This window comes from Gallus gallus, chromosome 8 (assembly GCF_016699485.2).
Source record: "Gallus gallus isolate bGalGal1 chromosome 8, bGalGal1.mat.broiler.GRCg7b, whole genome shotgun sequence".
In the NCBI taxonomy this organism is placed as follows: domain Eukaryota; kingdom Metazoa; phylum Chordata; class Aves; order Galliformes; family Phasianidae; genus Gallus; species Gallus gallus.
Genome location: NC_052539.1, coordinates 24,999,212 through 25,022,743, shown reverse-complemented (window position 1 = coordinate 25,022,743; position 23,532 = coordinate 24,999,212). Strand labels below are relative to the sequence as shown.

At 38.0% G+C, this 23,532-nt stretch overlaps 1 protein-coding gene across 5 annotated transcripts in view; it reads left to right on the top strand.

Moving 5' to 3' along the window:
* USP24 (ubiquitin specific peptidase 24) overlaps window positions 1–23,532 on the top strand; it is a 60,104-nt gene that overhangs the window by 8,496 nt on the left and 28,076 nt on the right. For 3 of the 5 annotated variants that reach the window (XM_040705427.2, XM_015291187.4, XM_046944681.1), the window contains exons 2-29: window positions 3,022–3,187; window positions 4,111–4,178; window positions 5,551–5,694; window positions 6,328–6,450; window positions 7,293–7,328; window positions 7,920–7,985; window positions 9,630–9,695; window positions 10,656–10,730; window positions 11,347–11,505; window positions 12,716–12,830; window positions 13,227–13,330; window positions 14,232–14,339; window positions 14,868–14,963; window positions 15,057–15,218; window positions 16,443–16,487; window positions 17,037–17,144; window positions 17,696–17,845; window positions 18,394–18,525; window positions 19,019–19,130; window positions 19,379–19,455; window positions 20,364–20,504; window positions 20,656–20,709; window positions 20,923–21,038; window positions 21,688–21,754; window positions 21,912–22,022; window positions 22,425–22,523; window positions 22,601–22,771; window positions 23,427–23,512. In XM_040705427.2, coding sequence (XP_040561361.1) covers window positions 3,022–3,187; window positions 4,111–4,178; window positions 5,551–5,694; window positions 6,328–6,450; window positions 7,293–7,328; window positions 7,920–7,985; window positions 9,630–9,695; window positions 10,656–10,730; window positions 11,347–11,505; window positions 12,716–12,830; window positions 13,227–13,330; window positions 14,232–14,339; window positions 14,868–14,963; window positions 15,057–15,218; window positions 16,443–16,487; window positions 17,037–17,144; window positions 17,696–17,845; window positions 18,394–18,525; window positions 19,019–19,130; window positions 19,379–19,455; window positions 20,364–20,504; window positions 20,656–20,709; window positions 20,923–21,038; window positions 21,688–21,754; window positions 21,912–22,022; window positions 22,425–22,523; window positions 22,601–22,771; window positions 23,427–23,512 — 2,957 coding nt within the window. The remainder of the gene's footprint in view (window positions 1–3,021; window positions 3,188–4,110; window positions 4,179–5,550; window positions 5,695–6,327; window positions 6,451–7,292; window positions 7,329–7,919; window positions 7,986–9,629; window positions 9,696–10,655; window positions 10,731–11,346; window positions 11,506–12,715; window positions 12,831–13,226; window positions 13,331–14,231; window positions 14,340–14,867; window positions 14,964–15,056; window positions 15,219–16,442; window positions 16,488–17,036; window positions 17,145–17,695; window positions 17,846–18,393; window positions 18,526–19,018; window positions 19,131–19,378; window positions 19,456–20,363; window positions 20,505–20,655; window positions 20,710–20,922; window positions 21,039–21,687; window positions 21,755–21,911; window positions 22,023–22,424; window positions 22,524–22,600; window positions 22,772–23,426; window positions 23,513–23,532) is intronic. The other 2 variants (XM_040705428.2, XM_015291188.4) reach the window with 2 other exon arrangements.

Genomic DNA, 23,532 nt, shown 5'->3' with positions numbered 1-23,532 from the left:
GCAAGGGTTAATCTTTGTTCTGTGTTAGTCTTCATGGCAGGCTTTACTCTACACAAAAGTGTCTCTTCAGACTGCAAACAGCCTGGGGAGGTGTCAGGTCTCCTGAGTGACAGCCCTGAATCAGCACTTGAAACTGGTTAAGTGAGGATATTTTCTCACATACTCTTATTCCCCAGGTGAAATAAAGGTCTGTGAAGGCTACCGGTAGGTTCTCCAATGACAGTTCCTAGCCCCTTGGTTACAAAGCACTAATTAACCCATTACCTGTTCACAGTTGTGGTGAATTGTCTTTGTGAATGTCAGGAGAGCAAATAGGTCCTTCAGTGGGTGTTGGCTAGCAGGGAGCTAGCATAAAACATTGGAACATCTTACGTAGCACCTCAGTGTGGCAGCTGGCACTGCTCAACCCTCACTGCAAACCACAGTGCATTGATTGCAAGCTGGATGGGGAGCAGTTTGATTGTTGTACTCTGTAGTTATGGCAGAGCAGCAATGTGTTTTCAGAATTCCTTAGACTGGGTGAGCTGTAAGAGATGAGATTCATTCAGCAGTGATGCAAACTGAACATGGTGGCAGTCTCCAAGGGTATGAAATTTGGTAATGAAGTGGAGTTTGAGTTTGACGTGGGCATTTCTCTGAGTCTCTTGCATCTTTCATGGCAGCTATGAGGCTGCTTTTATGTGATGCATTCTAAAATTAATACATAATTAAGCTTGACACTTTCTGGGCAGGATTTTAGTAGCAGGAAATTGATGTGTAAGGATGACTTGTCACTTTTAGTGAGCAGAATGTGCCAAAGATGCACTCCTCCAGTGAAAATAGTTCCCTTTGTTGTCAGGGCAGCGTTTTCAGCGCTGCACCCTGTGCTGGATCACAGTGATCATCTTGTCACTGTGGTGTTGGGAGACTCAATACAGCAGTAGACTGGTTCTGTTCTTAATGTAGCTGCTATGATAGTGCCCTTTTTTGTGAGCACGCCATGAAGAAAATGTATTAATTCACTCATTATGAGTTTCCGTAATATGGCAGGTGCTGCTCATCACTTGTGGGGGAAGAGGTGAATAAAGAGCAGCTCCACTTATGGGGAAGCAGAGCAACAGGTGCAGCTTTTCAGCAACGTTGAAAGGTCTGCGCTGCTGTGAGGCTGCACCTCTCAAACACTAATGTTAGTAATGGACATTTAACGTGGATACTCTGCTCTAGGGAACGAAGAAAGCACTGCTCCCTTAATGTAATCATTTGTTGAAGTGTTGTTTTGCCTGTGCTGCAAGTCCAGGCTGAAATGGAATCTGGGAGCTAGCACTGGGATGTTTGCACTACAGCCAGGCTTCCTTTATTAAACTAATTGTTGTATTCTGTGCAGTTAGCATTAAGGTCTTTCCTTATAAATTCATATTCATTTTCTGCAGGAATTGAATCATGTTCTGAATGGATCTACAAAAGCTGTATCACTGCAGCAGAATATTTCCTAGGAAGCATTTGCTTTTAGATACCTTCAGTATCTTTTTATTTGGACATTCAAACATCCCTTCTCCAGAAGTTCACAAGGGGTGATTTACCAGATGTGAGTGTGTTAGACTTCCTTGCACAGTACTGGATCAGAGAATTCCAGTTTCAGAAGGTGGAGATCCATACAGCTTTCCCTAATGGCAAACTTGGGACTGAGTGTTTGTAGAGCATTGTGGGAACGTGGCACCTTCCCAAGCACTGACATGTTGTCTTGCCTGAGTACTGTTTTGCATTACGCTCCTAGAAATTGTAGTGCTGCTGTCAAGAACCCATTATTAAGTACAGCCACTGTGTGCTGTTGTACAGAGCTTACCCTATGAAGTTAATAGGCACGAGTGACAATTGCTGTTTCCTTGACATAATGTTTCTGAATCACTATGAAAGTGAATAGGATCCATTTACATTTTAATACGCAGATCTGATCCTGCAAACAGTGAGTGCAGCGAGGAGAGCTTGCAGGCTTGCAGTGCCCTTCTGCACAAGCTGATTCCGTTCCTCCTACACCGTGTCCTCTCAGTCCAGTCATTTCGTTCAGCTTACGCTGTGTGTCCCTGGCTCCCCTCCGGCTGCGATCCCATTACCCCCATGACACTTGTGTTTTCCTTGGACAGTTGCTCCTGGCTGCTGCTAGGCCCGACCCAGACATTCTGTCCTTTCTCCTGCTTCAGTTGTTCGCTGTTTTGAAGCCAGAGAAAGTCTTTGTGAACTCTGACACACGGGTTAGATAGCGCTGATGCAGTGTGAAAAGAGTAAACAACACAGTAGAAATAGATAACTTGCCTAGAACTGTGTTTGGCACTGCTGAGGCAGTTACCTCGTATGGCACCTAACAAAGGACAGGGGCTCGTTCTGAGTGCTGCCAGTGCACAGAAATAGCTGCTGCTCTGTACCATGAGCAGTGGGACATGGAAAGCTGAGCTGCAGCTTTCTGCTTGCTCTTTTTCCATTTGCATTCCAGAATGCTTTCTAGTAACTTATTTTGACTTCAGGAGAAATACAATTGTAGTTTCCTTGCTGGGCAACTGTAGCCGAATCTTATTCTTTGGCTAATCCAGCAGATTAGTCTTGTATGTTTTCACTGTGGTTGAGTGAGGGGTGATGAAGTTAACCTCTCTTGGACTAAACTATTCCATGTTCAACTGCAGTTAAAAACAGGATTAACGTGCATAAATCTCTGAAGATTGGTTTTGTGCTCTACAATCTCCCAGGGACCAGATGCTCTTAGCACTTCTATCTGGGGTCTGATATGCTCAGGAAAAAGATTTGGCACTTAAATTGCCAAATAGTTAGCAATTAGTTATGTAAACACGCTAGTTATCACCTAGATGAGATATATAAAGGTATGTAATCACGCCATATAAAATCCTACCTTGAGAAACAGAAGGCATCTAAGAATTGTTAAGGACTTGGCGTGCTGCTTAAAGTACAACTGTGTTTCCCAAAGCTATGGAATCCTTTAAGATGTCTAGGAGAGGTAAAAATTGCTTCACTTGAACTTCTTTTTATTCACAGAAAAATGATGAAAATGGGAATTGCTCTGGAGAAGGCATTGAGTTTCCAACAACCAACTTGTATGAGCTAGAGAGCAGAGTTCTAACAGATCACTGGTCCATACCCTATAAGCGGGAGGAATCTCTAGGCAAGTGCCTGATTGCATCCACATATCTAGCAAGACTGGGTAAGTTCTACTTCTGCGCTTATAAAGAGTATCTGTTTGTAAGATTTCAGAGACATGTAGTGGGCAGCTACACCTCTTGTATTAATTTTGCAGCTGTTTACTTAGCACTCTGCAGAATGATCACATCTCTGTGGAAGTGGTTACCAGTGAATTATTCTACCTAATGGTGTAATAGGAGTGTTGATCTTTTTTCTAAAGTAATCTGTTTATTTAAGCTTTTTTTTTAAAGAGCACGTGTTTCTTCATGTTCTAATGACTGTAGGAGTTGCTGTTTTTTCAGAGCCGAATTACTGACTCGTTTTTCATTGTGCTGGTTATTTTCCATTTGCAGAAAAACAAGCTGTCATCTAAATCCATGCTGTACCAGGCTTGTGTAACTGGTTGGGTTTTTTTTGCTAGTGAAATGCTTAGACTGCATTAGACTTAAGAATTTGACTGTTCTGTATTCAGTACTTGGGCTGTGGCTAAGCTTGTTGGAGAGGCATCATGCCCAGCTTGTGGCAGAATGAGAGTGTGGGTAGTTTTTCCATCGTGCCCAATAGGAGCCAAAAGGGAGGTGATAAGATGTGGAGGTTGCTGGTGGTTCTGGTTTGTGTTTTTAACCTGCATTAAAAGACCATGAGTAGGTTTGGTTTTGGTGGGGCATGTGAAGTCCCAGCGGGGATCTGAAGTTAGTTGTAAGTTTGGAAGGGAGAAATGCATATTTTATTTATCATGCTTGAAGAAGTTGTAAAAGATGAACCAGTTGGAAACTTCATGGTTCTAAAAGGAAAGTTCTTTTGACACACTCTCGCAACTGAAAAAGCATAATGCTTAATAATGAATGAATAGTAGCACTTCTGCAGGTTCTCCTTGACATACTCAAAAACAGTGAGCTTCCTAAGGTAAACTTAAAGCATACACACTCTTTCCTTTCTGTAAAGGTCTTTCTGATTCTGATGAGAATTGCAAGAGATTTATGGACAGATGCATGCCTGAAGCATTTAAAAAGGTAAGTAGGTGCAGTATGCTAATTCCTTGTTCGTCTTTGAGTTGCTCATGGTGGAAGTATTGTCTTGTAATCCAGACTTTAGAAACTGTGGAACCAATGTGTGTGTTCTTAGATTAAAATCATACTCTTAAGTTGCAGTTCTGCAACTCCTGAACATATATTTTCTTTTTCTTTCTCTATTTTAATGAAGAGCTCTGTAGCAATTAGTGGAGCCTAAAGGCAGGTTTAAAGATTGATACATCCTTTAGTTCAGAATCAGCGTTCCTTTGACTCTATTCTTTCTGCTGCTTCTTTGGAGGATTGTGACATTCTTACTTCTTTTTACCCCAGTGCTTACCTAACCTGCTTATCTGGCTTTTCTTCTCTTTTATTGTGAAGCTTCTCCGTGGAGCTTCCCAAACTAATTTTCTTCCTACTATTCTGTTTTGGATGCTACCTAAATTTCATGCCCAGTTTTTAGTCCATATGTATACAAATGTGTATACACCTTTAAAAAAATTACTTGGTCCTAATCTGAAAATACTGAAATATAAGTGTATTCAAGGAAGGTGAAGATGTAAGGGAAAAAGTATCTTTCTGTTTGGCTATAAGAGTAATAACTTTGCATTTTGTTCCTACTTACTTGACCCTGTATGTGCTTTAAATAAAAATGTAGAGTGGTTCTCTAGAAGAAGAACCTGTAGAAATCAAAGTTCAGAATGTGCTAAGTTAAAAACTTGCTGAAATTTTTGCAAGCTATTTAACCTGATTCTATCATTTCTTAAAATGGTACAGAGCATCATTATATTTGAAGTATAAAGCTCTTTAAGCAGAAATTAAATAACACGTGCAGGTGGATGCTTTATGTCCTCTTTAAACAACTAGACTAGACCATAAAGAGCATGTTTCATTAGGAGAAAAGGCAGCAATTATACCTCTCTCTGTGTTCTTTGTGTTCCAACAAAAAAGTGTGAGCTGATAAATGGTTATTACAGCTGAATCAGTGCAGCATTGTGGAACGAGTACTTGAAGATTTAATAGTCATGTGTTCATTTTGCAAACAGTTGCATATTAGTTATTCTTTACAAAGGTTACAATCTTTCCAGTGAGTGGAAATAGAAAACAGTTTGCTTTGATAAGTATTTTTTGTCACAAACTGATTTAAGGCGTTCTTGAGTTGAATTACCAATTTAATTAACTCTTAAGCCATTAAGTGCAGAAAGAGCATCTAAAATAACACACCAGACAGAGATTATTACTACACTCCGGGGAAACATTTGCTCTGAAAATAATCAGGGCAGGGAAGGCTGAAGAATTTCACCTGTTCTGTGTGATTTTGCTCAAACTTGACAACAAAAAACAAACCAAAAACCCTACTTTTTTGTCTTGGTAGTTGTTGACATCCAGTGCTGTTCACAAATGGGGAACTGAAATCCACGAAGGAATATACAACATGCTTATGCTGCTGGTAGACCTGGTTGCAGAAAGAGTAAAGCAAGATCCTATTCCTGTGGGCCTGCTTGGTGTGCTTACAATGGTATTTGTCTTCTAATAACTGTGGTGTTTGAAACTCGGGGATCTGTTTTAAGTACTAAGGAGAACAGCACTAATGTAATTCATTGGCAATTGTCATCAAAATGTAGAAGTCTCTACTAATGATTGTCTTAAATTGTGTCCTGTGTTTTGTATGCAGCTTAGGGTATCTGGCATTTCATATTTATTCTGCTACTGCTTTTTCTCCTATTTAAGTTGTAGCATATTGTCCTACAATCTGCAGCTATTGTTTACTGCAGATTTTTAACATCCAATATGCATTTCAATATGTGAACGCTGTTCAAGTTTTCTGAAAATCAACTCTCACAGATACTTCAAAGCTGCTGACACATTGCTGTTAATTTTGGAAAACTGGTAGTTTATCTCCCCCTTTGTATGGATACCTGTCTCACATGGGTGTTGTCTGTACAGAATTGAAACTTCAGAATGTTTTGTAGAACCTGAGGGATGGAAGTGGGGGTCGCTTTTTAAACTTCAGTTTTTGTTGCATCTTTAACTGTCAAACGGAAGAATGTTCAACTGATTTAAAAAAAAAAAAAACTCAAATATTATCAAGATTAGTTTTGAAAGTATGGCGTAAATTGTGCTGTTCATTTCCATGGGTTTTTCTTTCAAGGCATTTAACCCTGACAATGAGTATCATTTCAAGAATCGAATGAAGGTATGCCAGAGAAACTGGGCAGAAGTCTTTGGAGAGGGGAATATGCACGCTGTGTCACCCATATCCACGTTTCAGAAGGTGAGCGTGGCCATGCCCTAAAACCTGCTTTTAGGGTAGATGTTTCTCTTCCAGAAGAGACTGGTTAGTATTTATAAAATAAAAACATTTAGCTATCATCAAGAATTACAACAAATAGGTGTTGAGTATATTTTGGTCTATATTTGTCCCAGTTCTCTATTGGAGCCTGGATCTAGAAAGAAACTGGAGTACTTTCCTGTGTAAAGTATCACAACAATCAAATGGGAAGGTTTGTTGTATCTGAGGAGTGACATCTGTTGTGTATGGAATGATGAAGATAACTCAAAGTGTAGAGCTCCAGTAGAGAATTCATGCTTTCCTGACACTCACCTTTAGAGTAACTTTGTCAAGCACACTGTCAAGGAGCTGGGTTTTCTGGGTTTGTGCTAACTTGTCACTGTTGTTCCGGACAGGTGGGTCTAAAAACGGAGCCTCAGTGTTGTAAATCTTTTCTCCAGGAAACATGTTAGTGGCTGTAGAAAGAGAATTCCATTTGCTGCTTTAGGAAAGGTTATTTAGTAATGTTCCACACTGCTAATGTGCTATAAATATAGTTGCTTGTGAGTCAGCAGCCACAGTGCGTATTGTTGCCACAACGCATGGTCAGTGATGTTAGGGAGAATCCAAAAATGGGTGATGCAAATGAGAACCTCCCAGAGCTCCAACTGCACACTTAGCAAAGGAGCTGTTATAAACACATTTCTGTTTTCTGTGAAATAACAGTGCATGCATTTAAGGTCTGGGTTTATTGGCTGAATTTATCTATCCAAATGTGTTCTAGAAGAAGAACATTTGGCATTGATGTTGCATTTGCTAATTTGTTAATATTTTGATCGTTCAAGGAACCTCATGGGTGGCTGGTGGATCTGGTAAACAGGGTAGGTAAATGCAAGCCAAGCAGAATTGTTACTTGTCACTTGAATTTGTTGCTTGTCAGAGATAATAATTTCCTCCTCTCCTCCTCTGCTTGTTTTTTCCCTTTTTTCCTCAGAGGTGTATAATGACAAAAAATAGTTTAGGATTTTAATCCTGCCTGAATCTAGGAAAAGGGCCTTGCTAAACACATCTTGCTGAGTTGCTGCCTTCTCCCTTGAGCACCTTTATCATGGCATGATAATTGTCACTGGAAGAAATGACAGAACTCAGCTTAGAATTCAGTGATGTTTCCTAGTCAGATGTGTTAGCTGTTTCTTTATGTGGTCTAGCTTTCTTCCCTATGTCAATTTTTTTTTTTTACCTGAGACAGTTTCTAGCTTGATGTTTAAGCTGGTACCACACATAATTGCATTGCATTCCCCACTGCATCCCTGAATTCTCATGAAAACATAACGCTTATGTTGGTGTGTGATGTTGCATAGTGAGGGATAATTGTTATCCCAGGTACTCTCAATGGGGTATTTTCTATAATAGCATACTTGGAAGATAAAATACTGTAGTTCACTGTCATAATACTGATTATTTTATTTCAGTTTGCAGAGTTGGGTGGATTTTCAGCAATTCAGTCCAAACTCAATTCAGAAGATATTGAGCTTGGGGTAAGTTCATTATCTGTCAGCAGACTTCTCTCTTTCCATTACTCAACTCTTATAGAGCCAGTAACGTTGCTTTTGGCAGTGTTCTTGCCTTTGCTTTGGTACTGGAGCAATAGTGAGAGCCCTGGAGAAATGCTGTCAGACTGGAGATCACATGAGATTGTATGTAAGAGTCCTGACTAAAGAGACCTTTTGAGTCTTCAGAGAAAAAAGGGAATGGTTAGTGTACCTTTCTGTCCGACTTTCAGCCTCACAGACATCAGTCAGTCTAGTTTCACTGTATATTCACCAGTAGATCCCTGATTTTCTGTTTCCTTCAACTCTAGCTGCATTTTGCAGGAAGTGAATTAACTCCTGTCATTCACTGTAGAAGTTATTTAAGAAAGAAGTACCTAGGAAGACAGATACTGTTTAATCCTAAGCAGCCCTTCAATAGCTGTGTTCAAAAACTGACTGGTTTAGCAGTTCTAAACTAACTTTTGGTGGTGAAGCCTAACTTTTTTTGATTTTAGTTTCCTAATCTATATTCAGAAGACTTTATATCTTCTTTCAAGCTGAGATCAAGGAAGAACTATGTTGTTTAGGATTTTGTCCCCAAGTATAAAATTAGCCTGGTTTCAATAAACTGTCATTTGGAGAGAATTCATCGTTTCTTAGAGTATTGATACTTGCTGCTTTATGAAAAGATAAACCTACCAATGAGCATGGTAGAGGAGTAACTCACCGAAACTCAATTTCAATCCTATACTGCAAGAGAAACTTTGAATGAAAAATTGTTTAATAACTACTAACTGCTTACTTACGAAGGAAGTCTGGTTCCACATCACTAAATTTAGGCCTTTGATTGCTGCTGGACACACTTAATTTAGTAATTTTTTGATCCACTCTTGGAAGAAACTACTTTTGGTATTCTTCGTTGGCAAATAATTGTCTTTACACTTAATTTCCTGATGATAGATATTGCTTGAAAATCATAGAATATCTGAGTTGGAAGGGACCCACAAGGATCATCGGGTCCAACTTCTGGCTTCATACAAGACTGCCTAAACATTAAAACATATCAAAGCAGAAACTCTGTGTTTATATGACAAGTACCAAAGTCAAGGCCAGATTCTTCACAAATGCAAGGGAATGATTTGGGGTTTTGACAACTAAAGAGAATATGACTATACAGACTAACGCTTTGGTAGAAAATGTCTCAAGTCTGCATTCTTTCTGAAACATGCAGCTAATCTGAACTGCCAAGGAGTTACTATATGGTGTACTTAAAATCCAAACGTAAATCCAGGGGAGCAGATAACTTCTCAAGAAAGCACATTTCAAGTGCTCTTCAATGTGTCAGGATGGATGATCATCAAATCACACAGCCTTTCTGACAACTGGAATGCATTTTCCTTCTCAATTGTCAGTGGGGCTGAGGAGAATAGAGTTATTTGAACACTCTCTGTGTTCTCTCTTAATCCTGGACCTGTTTGCAGAGTACAGACGTAACAAAACCCTCCTGTTTCAGATCAGGAAGGATCTCCTCCCCACAGGATAATATTTATTCTCCTTTGTCTGCCTCTTAAGGTATAGATTGCTAACTCTGAAAAGACCACGTAAGCGTGCACCCAAATATGTGCTGTTTTTTGTTGTTGGTTTTTTTAGGCAATCTCTGCATTAGTTCAACCATTTGGAGTTTGTGCCGAGTATCTTAACTCTTCTGTAGTACAGGTAAGACATCTTTGTTATGATTTCTTTTCAGCAGTAAGTAAAGCCTTATAAAATGTGACTGTAGTCATTTGTTCAAATATAAATGGATCTCTCCATGTTACAATAGATGTTAAGCAATACAGTGTCAGGAAAATATGTACATGAGAACCTGCTTTTTTTCATCATAGCAATTTGAAAAATAAGAGGAATGAAAGCTGGTTTATGGCTGTGTTGGTGTGAAACTGGTGACTAATTCTACAAGCCTTCAAAAGCCACACTGCGTAAAGTACAAGAACCATTCTGAGTATCCTGGAGGTGATGAATAGTGCGTTCAGATAATGATCAGGCTCTTTTTCCATCCTTAGCTGCTAATCTATGTCTGCAGTGGTGTGAAGCACTGGAAGTGCTGTTAGTAAGCTTCCGCGCTGTAAAGCATGTAGAGGAGAAGTAATTTCACTCGATATATGAATTTTTGTTTTTAATTTCTGTTTGTGGCAGAGGAGTTCATGGTAATGAGAGTTTAGACCGGAAAAAAATGTGGTACGAGGTGATGGGGGGGGTGGGAAGAACACAACATGATCTGTGAATTTGTAAATGTGCTGCAGGGTTCACACCTACATTCGCTAACAAAAAGTACCAGCTTAATAGGTGACTAAAAGTCTTTATTTGAAGAGGAGGTAGTTAAGGGGGTCAGAGAGGTATATGCATCTAATAACCAGTGTATTTTGAAACAGGTTTGGGGGTAGCCTGTTGTGAGCCTGTGTTGTGGTGGTCTGAAGTGGCTTCTGTGTCTGACTGCTTCTATTTCTGGACTTATCTAGCAGGATAGTTTTATGTGTGTTACAGATGTTGCTTTATAGCTAAGATAATCGTGAGCTTTCAGCTAAGTATTTCATTTTGCTGCAGCCAAATCTTCTGAGTAATGTAATTGATTTCAGGAAGCATAAAATGATTGGCATGCTTTTTTCTCATATTCTTTAGCCCATGCTGGATCCAGTCATACATAAAATGATTAAATATGTGCAGAATGTAGAAGAGAAGGACTTGAAAGACAAGGTAATGTTTCATAAGTATCTAAGGAGAATTTACTGTGTGTCTTGGAAATGCTGGCAATATGGACTAGGACAAAATCTTGCTTTCACTGACAACAGATACAGCCTGTTCTGAATTCTGTCTGAAATTCTTAGCAAAATAATACTGAAAAGTGGCTACCCTGCATTTACCCAGTTCTATGTGAAACTCTTTTCAGTAGATTTCTGGTGTTATGGCCCTTTCAAAAATATTTTCCCATTTTCTGTGAAAATTTCCATGTAACTTGTGACTGCCTCTTACACTGCACTGAATTTGGCATTCAGCTCCAATAAATTTGAGTGTTGACTTTTTACTTAGACATACCTTTGTAAATTATATGCTGGAAAGTACAGATAGGGTACGTATCAACAGAGAAGGATTTTAATGTACCATATTTGTCATAGGAGAGTTCACTGTTTAAACTATAGGTTTTGTTGTCTCAATTTCTAGTGTACAAGTAATGCTTTCAGATATCCATTGATTAAATGGTCTGTAGTGGTTACTAAACCTACTCTTTGTGCACCACTGAAGTCTGAAACAGAACACCAGAACCAGCAGTGCCTTTATTTGTCCTTTTTTTTGCTTGTTTTGTTTTCAACAGAGACTAGTCAGTATCCCTGAGCTCCTGTCTGGTATTAAACTGCTGTGTATGCGCTTTCAACCTGATTTAGTAACTGCAGTAGATGATTTACGGCTGGACATTCTGCTGCGCATGTTAAAATCGCCTCACTTCAGTGCAAAAATGAATTCCCTCAAAGAAGTAGGTTTGCATCGTGTGGGTGTGTTTGTGGGTGCACACGTGTGTGTGTGTAGGTGGGATGGACTGTTTGTAAGCTACTGAAACCACAGCCTTTAAATGCTTCCTAACAAATTCTGTTGCCATAGCAAAAGCTCATAATAAATGCAAAAAAAAAGACAGGAGATATTTGTAATATTAGTAGTCACTGCCAAGACTGTGGTCTCCCAGTTAGAAAACTACAATTCCACAATTCAATTCCAAAACCACAATTCCAGATTCGTTTATAAGCTACCGTGTATGCTATTCCTTCATTGTTCTCTCAGAGATCACTCTGATAATTCAGAGCATTCTGTGGGATGCTGCTTTTCTCTTTCTTTCCCATTGTAAGGAGAAAAAAAATGAAAGGGGGGAGACTTAATCCTAGATTGTTCTTATTCCAGCTATATCAGATAATTATACTAAGTATTTTTATTTTTTACTGGTTATTCATGGACATTGTACTGGTGTATAGGAGCTGTTTATGGACCAGGGCTAAACTCTTAGATGTAAATAGGAGAAGATTTTCTTTTTCCTGGGACTTGTGATTTAAGTATAGAGTTTTTCATTCCTCTCTTCTTTCCAGAACTTATGTTAATTAAATGTCTCCAGAAAAGGCTTTTTTTGTTCTGCAGACACTGTGTTCTGGAGTCCCTCTTCTGGGCTTTTTGCTTTTCTGCTTAAGGGAAGATTGAGGTGCTAAACCTCATTGCTCCATAGTTCTTAATTATAAATGTGTTTCTTTGGTGAAGTTATATAAGTACAGCTTTTGAAGGCTCTAGCAGAAATGTACGCTTTCTACAACTTTTCCCTAGAGAGAGAAGTCTGTATCAGTTCTGTGTTGGATAAAAATAGGACACTATTTGAGCATCACAGGCAGAAGCCTGAGATAACCCACTTCTGCTGTATGTCTAGAAATACACAGCACAGGCAAGCTTTTCTGTGTCAGACTGGGTATGAGAATCTGCTGCATCAGACCAGTGCCTAGGAGGTGGGTTAGGAATTTTGCCTTTAGGCAGATTATTTTTAAAATAAACAAAATACTAATTACTAAAAAGAAATCCTCCTGTGCTTAAAATATTTCAGGATTGATGCTTCCAAGCTCCATACTAAGCATTTTGAATAGATTACATTATGTGCACGTATACTGCATGTGGAAAACACCATTAAAATGTCAATGTTTTGCAATTTCTAGGTAACCAAATTAATAGAAGACAGTACTGTGTCCAAGTCAGTGAAGAATGCAATAGATACAGACCGATTACTAAACTGGCTGGTAGAAAATTCTGTCCTGTCAATTGCTCTAGAAGGTAAGTGCTTTCACAAAGACTATTGACGTGTGCTTTGAATGTCTTGAATGTAGAATGTGGTCTGTTCTTTTCAATACATTTTAATTGGACACTACTAGCAAAGGAGTTAAAGGATTTTGTTGTCATCAAAAGAGTTAGGAAAACTGTGCAGATTTGCCTGCTGTCACCTGGTCCTCTGACAATTGTGCAAACATCCTTTGCTGTACCTGAAGCTTTTACTCTCAGCTTAATTATGTATATTTTTAAGCCTGTAGAAATGAGGGAAATTGATGGATTTTTCCATAGCAGTAGATACAGAATTTTAAGATTAAAACAACTTTGTTCTTGACCCTTCTAAGATGGTTTGTATATAATGATTGAAATAAATTAATTCAGTTGCTACTTTTTATTTCATAGGTAATATAGACCAAGCACAGTACTGTGATCGTATAAAGGGAATTATTGAACTGCTGGGCAGTAAACTGTCTTTAGATGAACTCACTAAAATTTGGAGAATTCAGGTAAGAAATCAAGACAAGGTGGCTGCTTTTAGACTGCGTTGTGAAAATGAGTACCTCTTATTACCAAGTTCATTAGCTGGTGGAGTGTTAGCTATTCATGATCTGCTTTGTCATATTGGCTTGAATTTATCCTATGTCTGTCAGAGAATTTGTCATATACTTTTATATCGGTATAAACTCTATTAAATTTCATTCTCACCTTTGCTAACTTTATGCATACCTCAAAAACCTTGGGAAAATTCTGGAAGTGACGAAATCATGACATTAATGTTTGTAAATAGAAATAAATGTTTCAGAGTTGTCTGCATTTCATGAGTGTCTTTAAATAATGAAGTAAATGTGTGGTGTAGAGGGAGCTATTGCAATCAGCAAGGCAAGGTTGGTGATTGCGGATAGTATCATTAACTTCCTGTTGAAATCTTAGTCCTTGCATGCGTGTTTTAGGTTCATCAGCTGATAAAAGACAAAGTGTACATCTGACTGAGTGCTGTGTATTCCTCCTTCTACCTCTGAGTCTTCTACCACAATAATTTACTCAGAAATATCATAAATATTTTGCACTGTATTCTCTTAAGCTTGTTTTCATCTGTTTAAAGGCACAGACTCAGCACTTCCTCAGACGGACCTTTCTCTCCTTTGGTGAGGAAGCTTTTTTTTGCTCCTATGGCTGAACCGTGGCAGACTAACGTGTCCTTTCCTGCTTTAGAGTTGTTTCTGAAGACTTCCAAACAAGTGGAGCAAGGAGCAGAGTCAGTTATTCCTAACTTGTGGTTCCAATGTGTCCAAAGCAGTTATCTTTTCTCCTTAATAGGAATAGTAGAATAATGCTTACATTAAAGATTTTTTGCTACCTCATTTGAGATTAAGACCTACCTCTTTGTGTTTTCCTTCTTCTTTCCAGTCAGGACAATCTTCCACTGTGATTGAAAACATACATACCATTATTGCTGCAGCCGCTGTGAAGTTTAGCTCTGATCAGCTCAATCATTTATTTGTTCTAATTCAAAAGGTAGGTTTTAACTTGGATTTGTATTCTTAAGGAGGAGAATTGGTTAAAAAATACTTGTGCATCCAGCCTATCAAAAGGCAAGTGCCTTACATGTGCTTATGTTTTCTATATAAATGTAAAATAAAATGCATTTGTATGTTATTTAGAAAAAAAGGTGGCCATAGAACACTTGCAATATAAATTTTTCATTAACCCAGAAGCATGATTGCTACCATACTGCTAGTTGACTATAAGTTGATTGTAAGTCCACTATATATGCAGTGATAAGGTACTTATAAGAGATCAGACATTAAAATAAAACGTGAGATTTTATTATCATATTTGAAGAAGGGGTTGGGCAAACCAGTGCTATAAGTGTCAGTAACAAAAATGAGGAAATAGGCATGAGTGAACAGACTTGATTTGTGTTTCAGTTGTCTTGCAGTAAAACAATTGTAAATTATATTCTTGTGTATATTGTATATTCCAAGACTTAACAGACAGAGTGCTTGCTGCTATAATAGTGAACATTATTTCTTTGCTATACAGAGCTGGGAAACAGAGAGTGATAGAGTGCGGCAGAAGCTGTTGAGCCTGATAGGGCGCATTGGTCGAGAAGCACGGGTGGAGACAACCACTGGAAAGGCATGTGAATGCAGTTGTTTTTCTTTATTAGAAGTAGGGTTTCTTGTCTTTGCACTTCCTAGGTATTGATTAACTTTTGATTTCCTCCTCTAGGTTCTGGAGGTGCTTTGGGAGCTGGCTCATCTTCCAACATTACCATGCAGTCTTATTCAGCAGGCATTGGAGGAACACCTGACAATCCTCAGTGATGCCTATGCAGTGAAAGAGGCAATCAAAAGAAGCTACATCATCAAATGCATTGAGGATATTAAGAGGGTTGGTTTATTGTTTTATCTTTTGCAAAATGAAGCATTATCTAGGCTTGATGTTGACATTATTTAGCTTTCTTTCAAGATACACAGACTATGTCCCATCTGTAAGTTCTTACCTTGAGGAGTCCATAAAAGGTTCAGGCTTTGTGTGAGCCACTTTGTCGACCATGAGACTTGTACTAAGTCTCTTGCCTTTGTTTTAAATAAATTTTCAGCACAAGGAGTGATCAGCTTATAGGAATCTACCAGGATGGGCCCGAGGTTAGAATTTGCAAATGGAACTGCTATAAATGTATCTCAGTATTTTAATTGTCTTTATCATGTGACAGGCTAGATTAGTTTTCTTAAAGTTAAGCATCTGCTCTAGCATAGCCATTAAGTCTCAAAATACAAATCAATATTTAAATCATAGTAATTTTGTATTTTAATAATAATAAAATAAACCCTTTTCACCTAATATGGAAGAAGCCATTCTCAGACCTGTCTGTGCTAAGATATTTCCTGGCAGCAGCAGACGTGTGCATGGCTTAATAGACTATGTACTCTATCTTGCACTGTTCACATAGTAAGCAGTTTTCTTAGAGGATAGGAGAATTCCTGTAAATGTATTTCTTTAGTCAGAAATACATTCAAATAAAAGGGCTTGTACTCTTTTTCATCTATTCATTTCATGGGAAATTAGGCTTTGTCTGTCCTCAGTATTGGTAGAGGATTTTAGTTGTTTAGGAAACATAGCATGTTGCTTCTTGATATCGATCAATCTTTTTTTTCTTTTTCCTCCTTTCATGTGTGTTTAAGAATATAGATACCAAAGTTTGGGTTCTTTAGGTCTGTAAAATTTGCAGCTTTTTCTAATCTAATGCTTTCCAACTCTTGCATTCTTTTTAATGTTCTGGCAAGGGCCTTAACAGAGGTGCTGCTGGGGAGCACTAACGGAAAGCTGTAATTATAGGCTGGAAGTGATTGGGGCAAACATACAGCACATCTTTAAAAGTACATCATTTGCTTATTTCCCTACATTAGAGGAAATGAAAACATAAACTGGGAGGGAATGTAACATCAAGGCAGCATTCTCAAATACTTGAGGAAGCCTTTGGTAGCGCACTGTTATTGCCAGGTTAGTTTAGTCTTTCTTAGTGAGCAAGTGGTACATTGTCAATATTTAAACCAGATATCTCATCTCTGAATGAAAACCCTCAGTACTGGTTTGTGTGGTCAAACTTTACAGAAAATGAAGCCTCCCAGAAAAGCGATGAGCAGTTCTAACAATGAGGTAGGATCCTTTGTAGGATCTCTTTCAAAATGCAGCCTAAATAGCCTTTGCTTCCTATCAGAGGGCTCCTTGCAGCACCAATCAGACACTTCTTATCTTTTAACCCAACCCTTGGTAGTACTTAAGATTCTTTTTTTCTTCTGTTATTCTTGCCTTAACAATATGTAATCTCATTTTATTGTATTGGCCTTTTAAGCCCTGACAGGCCTGCTTTGTCTCCCTTAATTGAAGAAGGTGGTGGTTGCCATTATCTCTCTGGTGCAATTTAATTTGCATGTTCTCTAGCTGGGGGGGTACTTTGGGCTTAATAGTGATAGCAAAATGGCATACAGGTGCATAAAAGGACTCCTTGGAGGAAGTGAAGAAGGGTACCTTCTATGTATTTGGAAAGGGACTGGCAAGAAGTACTGAAGCTTTCCGAGATAGTAGTTGCTGTTTTGAAACAGGGGCATTAATGGAAATCATTATGCTTTAGGAGTCTAAGAGGAAAGTTAATCCAATGTTGAGCACGTACACATGTGTAATTCTTTCTTCCTTTCTTATCACTAGTCATCCCAGCACAATAATCCTCAGTTTGTTTGGGTGGTACCAGCATTGCGTCAACTCCATGAAATCACACGTTCTTTTATAAAACAAACTTACCAAAAGCAAGACAAGGTAAGAATGTATGCTGAGATGATTTTGAAGCCTTTGTTATGTTTGTATGGCTCTACTTCTCTAGAATGTGGAAATTTGACATTAGAAAAAGGAAAGAAAGGTTGCTGATAATGGCAGTTTGATACAAGTAGAGATACAGCATTGTGTGCTATCCATTTGTGTGCCTGTGTGCATCTGTGTATAAATAAAGTCTGTTTGCTATGTCAAGTCTAGTTTATTTGCAGCTTTATGTAAAATAGTTAACAAGCTCTGTTAAGAAACTGCCAGCTAGTTTGTACTTGTACTGACGGAGACTCTTAGAAGACAGATTGAAATACCAGCAAGTCATGCGTGCTATTCTGTGGCTAAGTAGAGGTGTAGGACTTTTGTGTGCGATCTGTAGCGTGCCTATTTCAGCATGTGCTGAAAATGGTTAGGCTTTGGATACTTGGAAGGAGTACAGCTGACTTCTTCCTATAAAAGGTACATCGCTGTAGAAGACCAGACTGCTGAGTGTGTGTCTGTTTATGTATTTTCTTGAAAACCATTCTCTCTGTTTGTTTTCTGCCAAGAGCATTATTCAAGACCTAAAGAAAAACTTTGAAATAGTGAAGTTGGTGACAGGAAGCTTAATATCGTGCCACCGTTTGGCTGCATCTGTGGCAGGTCCTGGAGGACTTGTTGGAGCAACGTTGGTGGATGGCCGATACACTTACCGGGAGGTACTGAGCTCTCTTTTCATGCTACCTTATGTGTTTGAAAACACGGTGTAGTGTCATATAAGATGAGGTGATGCTTCATTTTTTTTTTTTTAATTTACTGGTGGTCTGTTTGGAGAACAGTTGCACTGTTTTTTTGTTTGTAATTCTGATACTTATCGGTTAGGAATTACTATAGCCTTGTTGTTACATTACATTGCATGGCTGGAAAACTTGTAGATACTATACAGTTATCCTTGCAAATTCTTTAGTTGATTGGGAATGAGATCTCCATCTCAGGAGCTCACGTCTCCAAGCCTGTGCAGCTTTCAGATTCTCTGCTTCAGTTTGAGGCCTTTTTAGAGTGATAATCAAAACTAAATAATGTTAAAATGTGTGTGAAATAAAGCAATGGTCATTGCAAAAAACTTCCTACTTTCCCAGGCTTCATGAATTGTGATGCTATTTGACAATTAAGTTTGTAAAATAAATAAATAAATAAAAAGAATTCTTACAGTTCTTATTTTGGAAAGAAAAAAATGAAACTGGAGTTTTTGTTTCCTCTTTCTCAGTATTTGGAAGCGCATCTAAAATTTTTGGCATTTTTTCTGCAAGAAGCCACCCTTTATTTGGGCTGGAATCGTGCCAAAGAGATCTGGGAGTGCCTCGTAACTGGCCAGGACGTTTGTGAGTTAGATCGAGAGGTAAGAAATAGTCAAAGTTATTGCCTGTAGTTGTAGAGTGAATCTTAAAGGGTTATGAACAGCACATTCATTTGTTGAAACGTGTGAAACTTAAATAGAAGTGCATTATACAATTTGCATAAGCTAATGTAACCACTGTTGGGTGTTCACTTACAAGTAGAATGCTCTCTTAGCTTTAAACTTAACTAGAAGATAAATGTTGGTGAGAAGATTAGTTGGAGGTTTATGGATGCTGGCTTGAAAAATGTTGCCTGAAAAGTTTGTATGTAGTAGGAGACATTCATTGATATTTGGGTTCAAGATGACTTTCAAGCTTAAGTACTCCAGTGCTCCAGTACAGCTTGTATATTATGTTCAGAATCTCATGGTAACCTTAGCTCTTGCTGCAGATCAAACTTCTGTGTGATGTGTTACTGTAATATCTGATGTTATCTTGTACAGCAAAGTAAGATTCTTGCAGAGACAATAGAGAAAAAATGTCTTCTGTTCACAGATGTGCTTTGAGTGGTTTACCAAAGGACAGCATGATCTAGAGAGTGATGTACAGCAACAGCTCTTCAAAGAGAAAATTCTTAAACTGGAATCCTATGAAATTACTATGAATGGTATGAAATTTGTTGGACATGTTTGGTTTTGAAATGTGTACCAGCAGTTTGCTTTCTAAGCCTTCAAATTGAACAGGCAGCTCTGTAAATCAATAAAATAAAAGGGTCTTTTTCTACCATTCTTAGTTTTAATAATTGTAGAAGAAAAGGATAATCGCGTGCATTTGATATCTTTATTTAAATAAAGTAAAAAGCCTAGAAACTTGGCCTGACCTGAATAAAAAGCTTGCACTGCTTTACACTTTCAGGTTTTAGTTTATTTAAGACTTTCTTTGAAAATGTGAACCTGTGTGACCATCGACTGAAGAGGCAAGGAACTCAGCTGGTGAGTGTTCTGGCAAGTTCATTCTTGTGTACCATTTGTGGTATCTTGAGGATGGGAGGAAGTGAGAGAGAATCTTTAGCAGCTGTTTGATATGATCATGTTTGTATTAGTATGGAGATAGTCCTTCTAATGTTACTGTTAAATTCTGAAGCTAAAACATAAGAGTTAGTATAGGAGGAATTCAGTCATTGGTTGCTGACAGCTAATATGCAGCTTCTAAAACTTTTCAGAATAAATGAGTGGGCTACTCATCTACTAATAATCCTAAATTCTAGTACTGATTTTTTGCTTCTCCTTGAAGGGAGATATTCCCTTTCTTAATTTTTCTTCTTTACTGGAGGGTTTAGCCATATCATATTCAAGTTCTTATTTTTTCTTTTCAACTGTTCTTCTTAACTTTGCCATCCTTGACTTTTTTTTATGTCGAATTAATGGCTATATTCAATGATATGTTCATTTCAGTAGTTTTCTGTAGGCATTCTAGATCTTTATCAAAGAGAGATAATGCGGGTTGTTTTGGCTTTTTTTTCCTTAATACCATAGTAGGCTTAGTGATGTTTTATTATGTGGTTAGTTACCATGTTGACCTTTGTGAAATAAATTCCATTCCTGATTACATTTCTCAGTGCTTTTGAAGTCTTTAATTTTTCGGTAGACTTGATTGATAGTGTTCTTTGGAACTTGTTTATTCACCTTTAAAAAAAGAAAAAAAAAAATCTAGTAAGAAAATGTAAGCTTGCAGCTATTGATTTCTCTTTCCAAGGTGCAAAAACTTAACAGCATGTTGGAAAAGAAAATTTTGGGGGTTAACACAAAAGGTACTTTTCCAGCAGACGGCAAACTTTTGTTCACATGTTTTAACTCAATTTCATGTGGGTCAAGTTTTACTGTTCTTCTTCCTTATGTAGAGTGTAGAAAAACTGGAATTAATAGGAATGGATTTCATTTGGAAGATTGCAATGGAGTCACCTGATGAAGAAATTGCCAATGAAGCTATTCAACTGATAATAAATTACAGCTATATTAACCTCACTCCTAGACTGAAAAAGGTAACCATAATGTTTGTATGAATGCTTCGACATTTGTAGAAATTTGGTACTCTGATTATTAAAATGTATAATTTATTGAGTTCTGCCAGTTTATCAGTAACTCCTATGGCATTGGTTTAAGTTCTAATTTATTTGTTCCCTGTATCTTCAGGATTCAGTATCACTGCACAAGAAATTCATTGCTGATTGCTACACACGATTGGAGGTAAAAGGCAAATATGAATTATTCTCATACCTAGATCCTTTTTTAGCTTTTTATCTTAGGGTTAAAGTAACTGACCATTTTTATTTATTTATTTATTTATAGTTTTAAATTAAAAAAAAAATATTCCATGGGTATTTCCTATGCTCTTAGCTCTCTGGGTCATATTAATTGTCTACTGAAGCAAGCACTTAAGTACTCTCTGTTATATTCCAGGCAGCCAGTTCAGCACTCGGTGGTCCAACGTTAACGCATGCTGTTACAAGAGCTACAAAAATGCTTACAGCAACTGCTATGCCTACAGTAGCAACATCAGTTCAATCTCCTTATAGGTAGGCTTGTTTTCAAAATGATAAATTTGATAGTAAATATTAGCTCCCAGCTACTTTGCCCTTGATTCCAATTGGTAATTGAGATGGTCAAGATGACTTTGTGTTAGCCAAAAACCTCTTCCATGCTCGCTTACTACTGGTAATTCTGTATTCTGTTACAATGTAATTTGAGTTCTTAAAAGATTTTAGCAGTACCTGAAATTTAAAAAGTAGTTATTAAAAAATATAAAAATAAAAAGACAGTCGTCTTAAAAAAAAAAAAAAAAAAAAAAAGTAGTCATCTAAAGCATTGACTTACTAGCCTTGTTTGTTGAGTAGTGGGATTTCTTGTTTGTTTGGTGGTTGTTTTTCAGCTTTTTTTTTTAATTGGAAGTGAGATGCGTCTTCATCCTTCCACTTAGTTTATGCATACTTAAATGTGTATAGCTTAAACATATGAACGGGGGGTGGAGAGCTCTAGAAACATGAGCGTTCTTCTGCAGTTCAGCATAATACAAAATTCTTGACTTGTTTTCCTAGTTCATTTTGACTGAAATGCTCCTGGTTTTAAGGAGCTGCATTTAAAAACAGCTGATTCACGACTGCTACACATGGGCTTGGAAAAATTAACCTCTGAGACAAGCAACTGACTTTGGATTTTTATCCCTAGGTCTACTAAACTTGTAATAATTGAGAGACTGCTGTTACTGGCAGAACGTTATGTAATAACAATAGAGGTAAGATGACGTGTTCTTAGACTTGCCTAGTAAGAAATCCCTTAAAAATAGTAGAAGCAGCTTAAACCCATGTAGCTCTAGTAACTTTACTCTATGCCATCATAAATACGTATTGTTCACAAGAGTGGCATTTACCATTGTCCTTCTCCTCTGGCAGGACCTTTACTCTGTGCCCCGAACTATTCTACCTCACGGTGCCTCTTTTCATGGACATCTTTTAACTCTTAATGTTACATACGAATCTACCAAAGATACCTTCACCATAGAGGTATGTGTGCACAGGTTGCATGTCATGACATGTGGATTACATATCTAGTTGAGAGTCTTCCCGGTACCTGGTCTTAACAGAGGAAGCTGTTTTTTAAGAACTTTTAAGTCAGCTTGAAAAGTCTATTTGAAAATGCTGAGTGTGTGCAGAAGGTTACTGTAGGAAGTGTCTGTAGCATAAATGGAATTGATAACTATTGCAGCGTGAGAAAAGTTGTTGCTTGCTGTCAGTGAAAGAGCATTTCTCATGCTGTCCTACATCATCAGTCTCTTTTTTTGTACCTTAATACCTTTACCACTCTATGCAGGGAAGCAGGAAAATTTTAAAGGGAGATTTTTCTTTTTCTCTTGGGATTTAGTACTTGAGCACACTTTAGTAAACCCATGTCTTTTACTTTTACAGGCTCATAGCAATGAAACTGTAGGGAGCATCAGGTGGAAGATAGCAAAGATGCTGAATTCTCCTGTGGATAACATACAGATATTTGCCAATGACAGCCTGGTATGTTAGCTAGAATTTTCATTCTTTATAAAATTGAATCTCTCTTTCAGAACTTAATTATGAATATATTCTTGCAGCTAACAGTAAATAAAGATCAGAAATTACTCCACCAATTGGGCTTCTCTGATGAACAAGTCCTTACAGTGAAAACATCAGGCAGTGGGACACCTTCAGGGAGCTCGGCTGATTCCTCAACCAGTTCCAGCAACAGCAGTAGTGTATTTAGTTCATCCTATGCAATGGAACAGGTACAGCATAATAGCCTGAAAACTTCCATTGGATTTGGAGGGAGTGGGGAGCAGAGAAGCAGTGGGTGTACTACACAGCTGGGGTGGTGGAATGGGTACAGTGAGCTGGGGCAGCAGCTGTCCATATCAGCTTGAGTATCCAGTCCTTAGCAGCCTGGGTTTCCTCTCAAAAATTGAAACAAACCATTTAAATAAACTTGTGCTCTTAAGCATGTGAATTGGTCTTCAGAAAAACAGTTTTGTCATTTAGTGTAGCCTGTTGATGCTTGTTATCTCTACAGATCTTTTGCTAAATCCTTAAACAAATTACATCAAACGAGTCATTTTGAGGTTACATACTTGGCTAGAGCAGAGGTTTCCAGACTTACACCGTTAATAAAGCTGTAGTGTGAAAGTAAACTCAAAAGTATCAACTAACAAGTTCAGTCTGCTTTATATATGCATGTTAAAAAATAGTAGTTGATATCAAAACTTAGTTATCATAAGGGAAATGATATAATGGCAAAATTCAGTTGTTGTCTCAGTTGAGAAAGTAGATAGAACTTCACTTGGCCAGGTTGACATTTACGTTGGTTGCCTTAATGAAGAGCTCTATTAAATTATATAGAACAGAGTTGGGAAAGAAAAACGAATTGTATTTCTGCTTAATTCTCAGGAGAAATCCCTCCCTGGAGTAGTCATGGCTCTCGTGTGTAATGTGTTTGATATGCTTTACCAGCTTGCCAATCTAGAGGAGCCAAGGTAAGCAAGTTAAGTAGTTA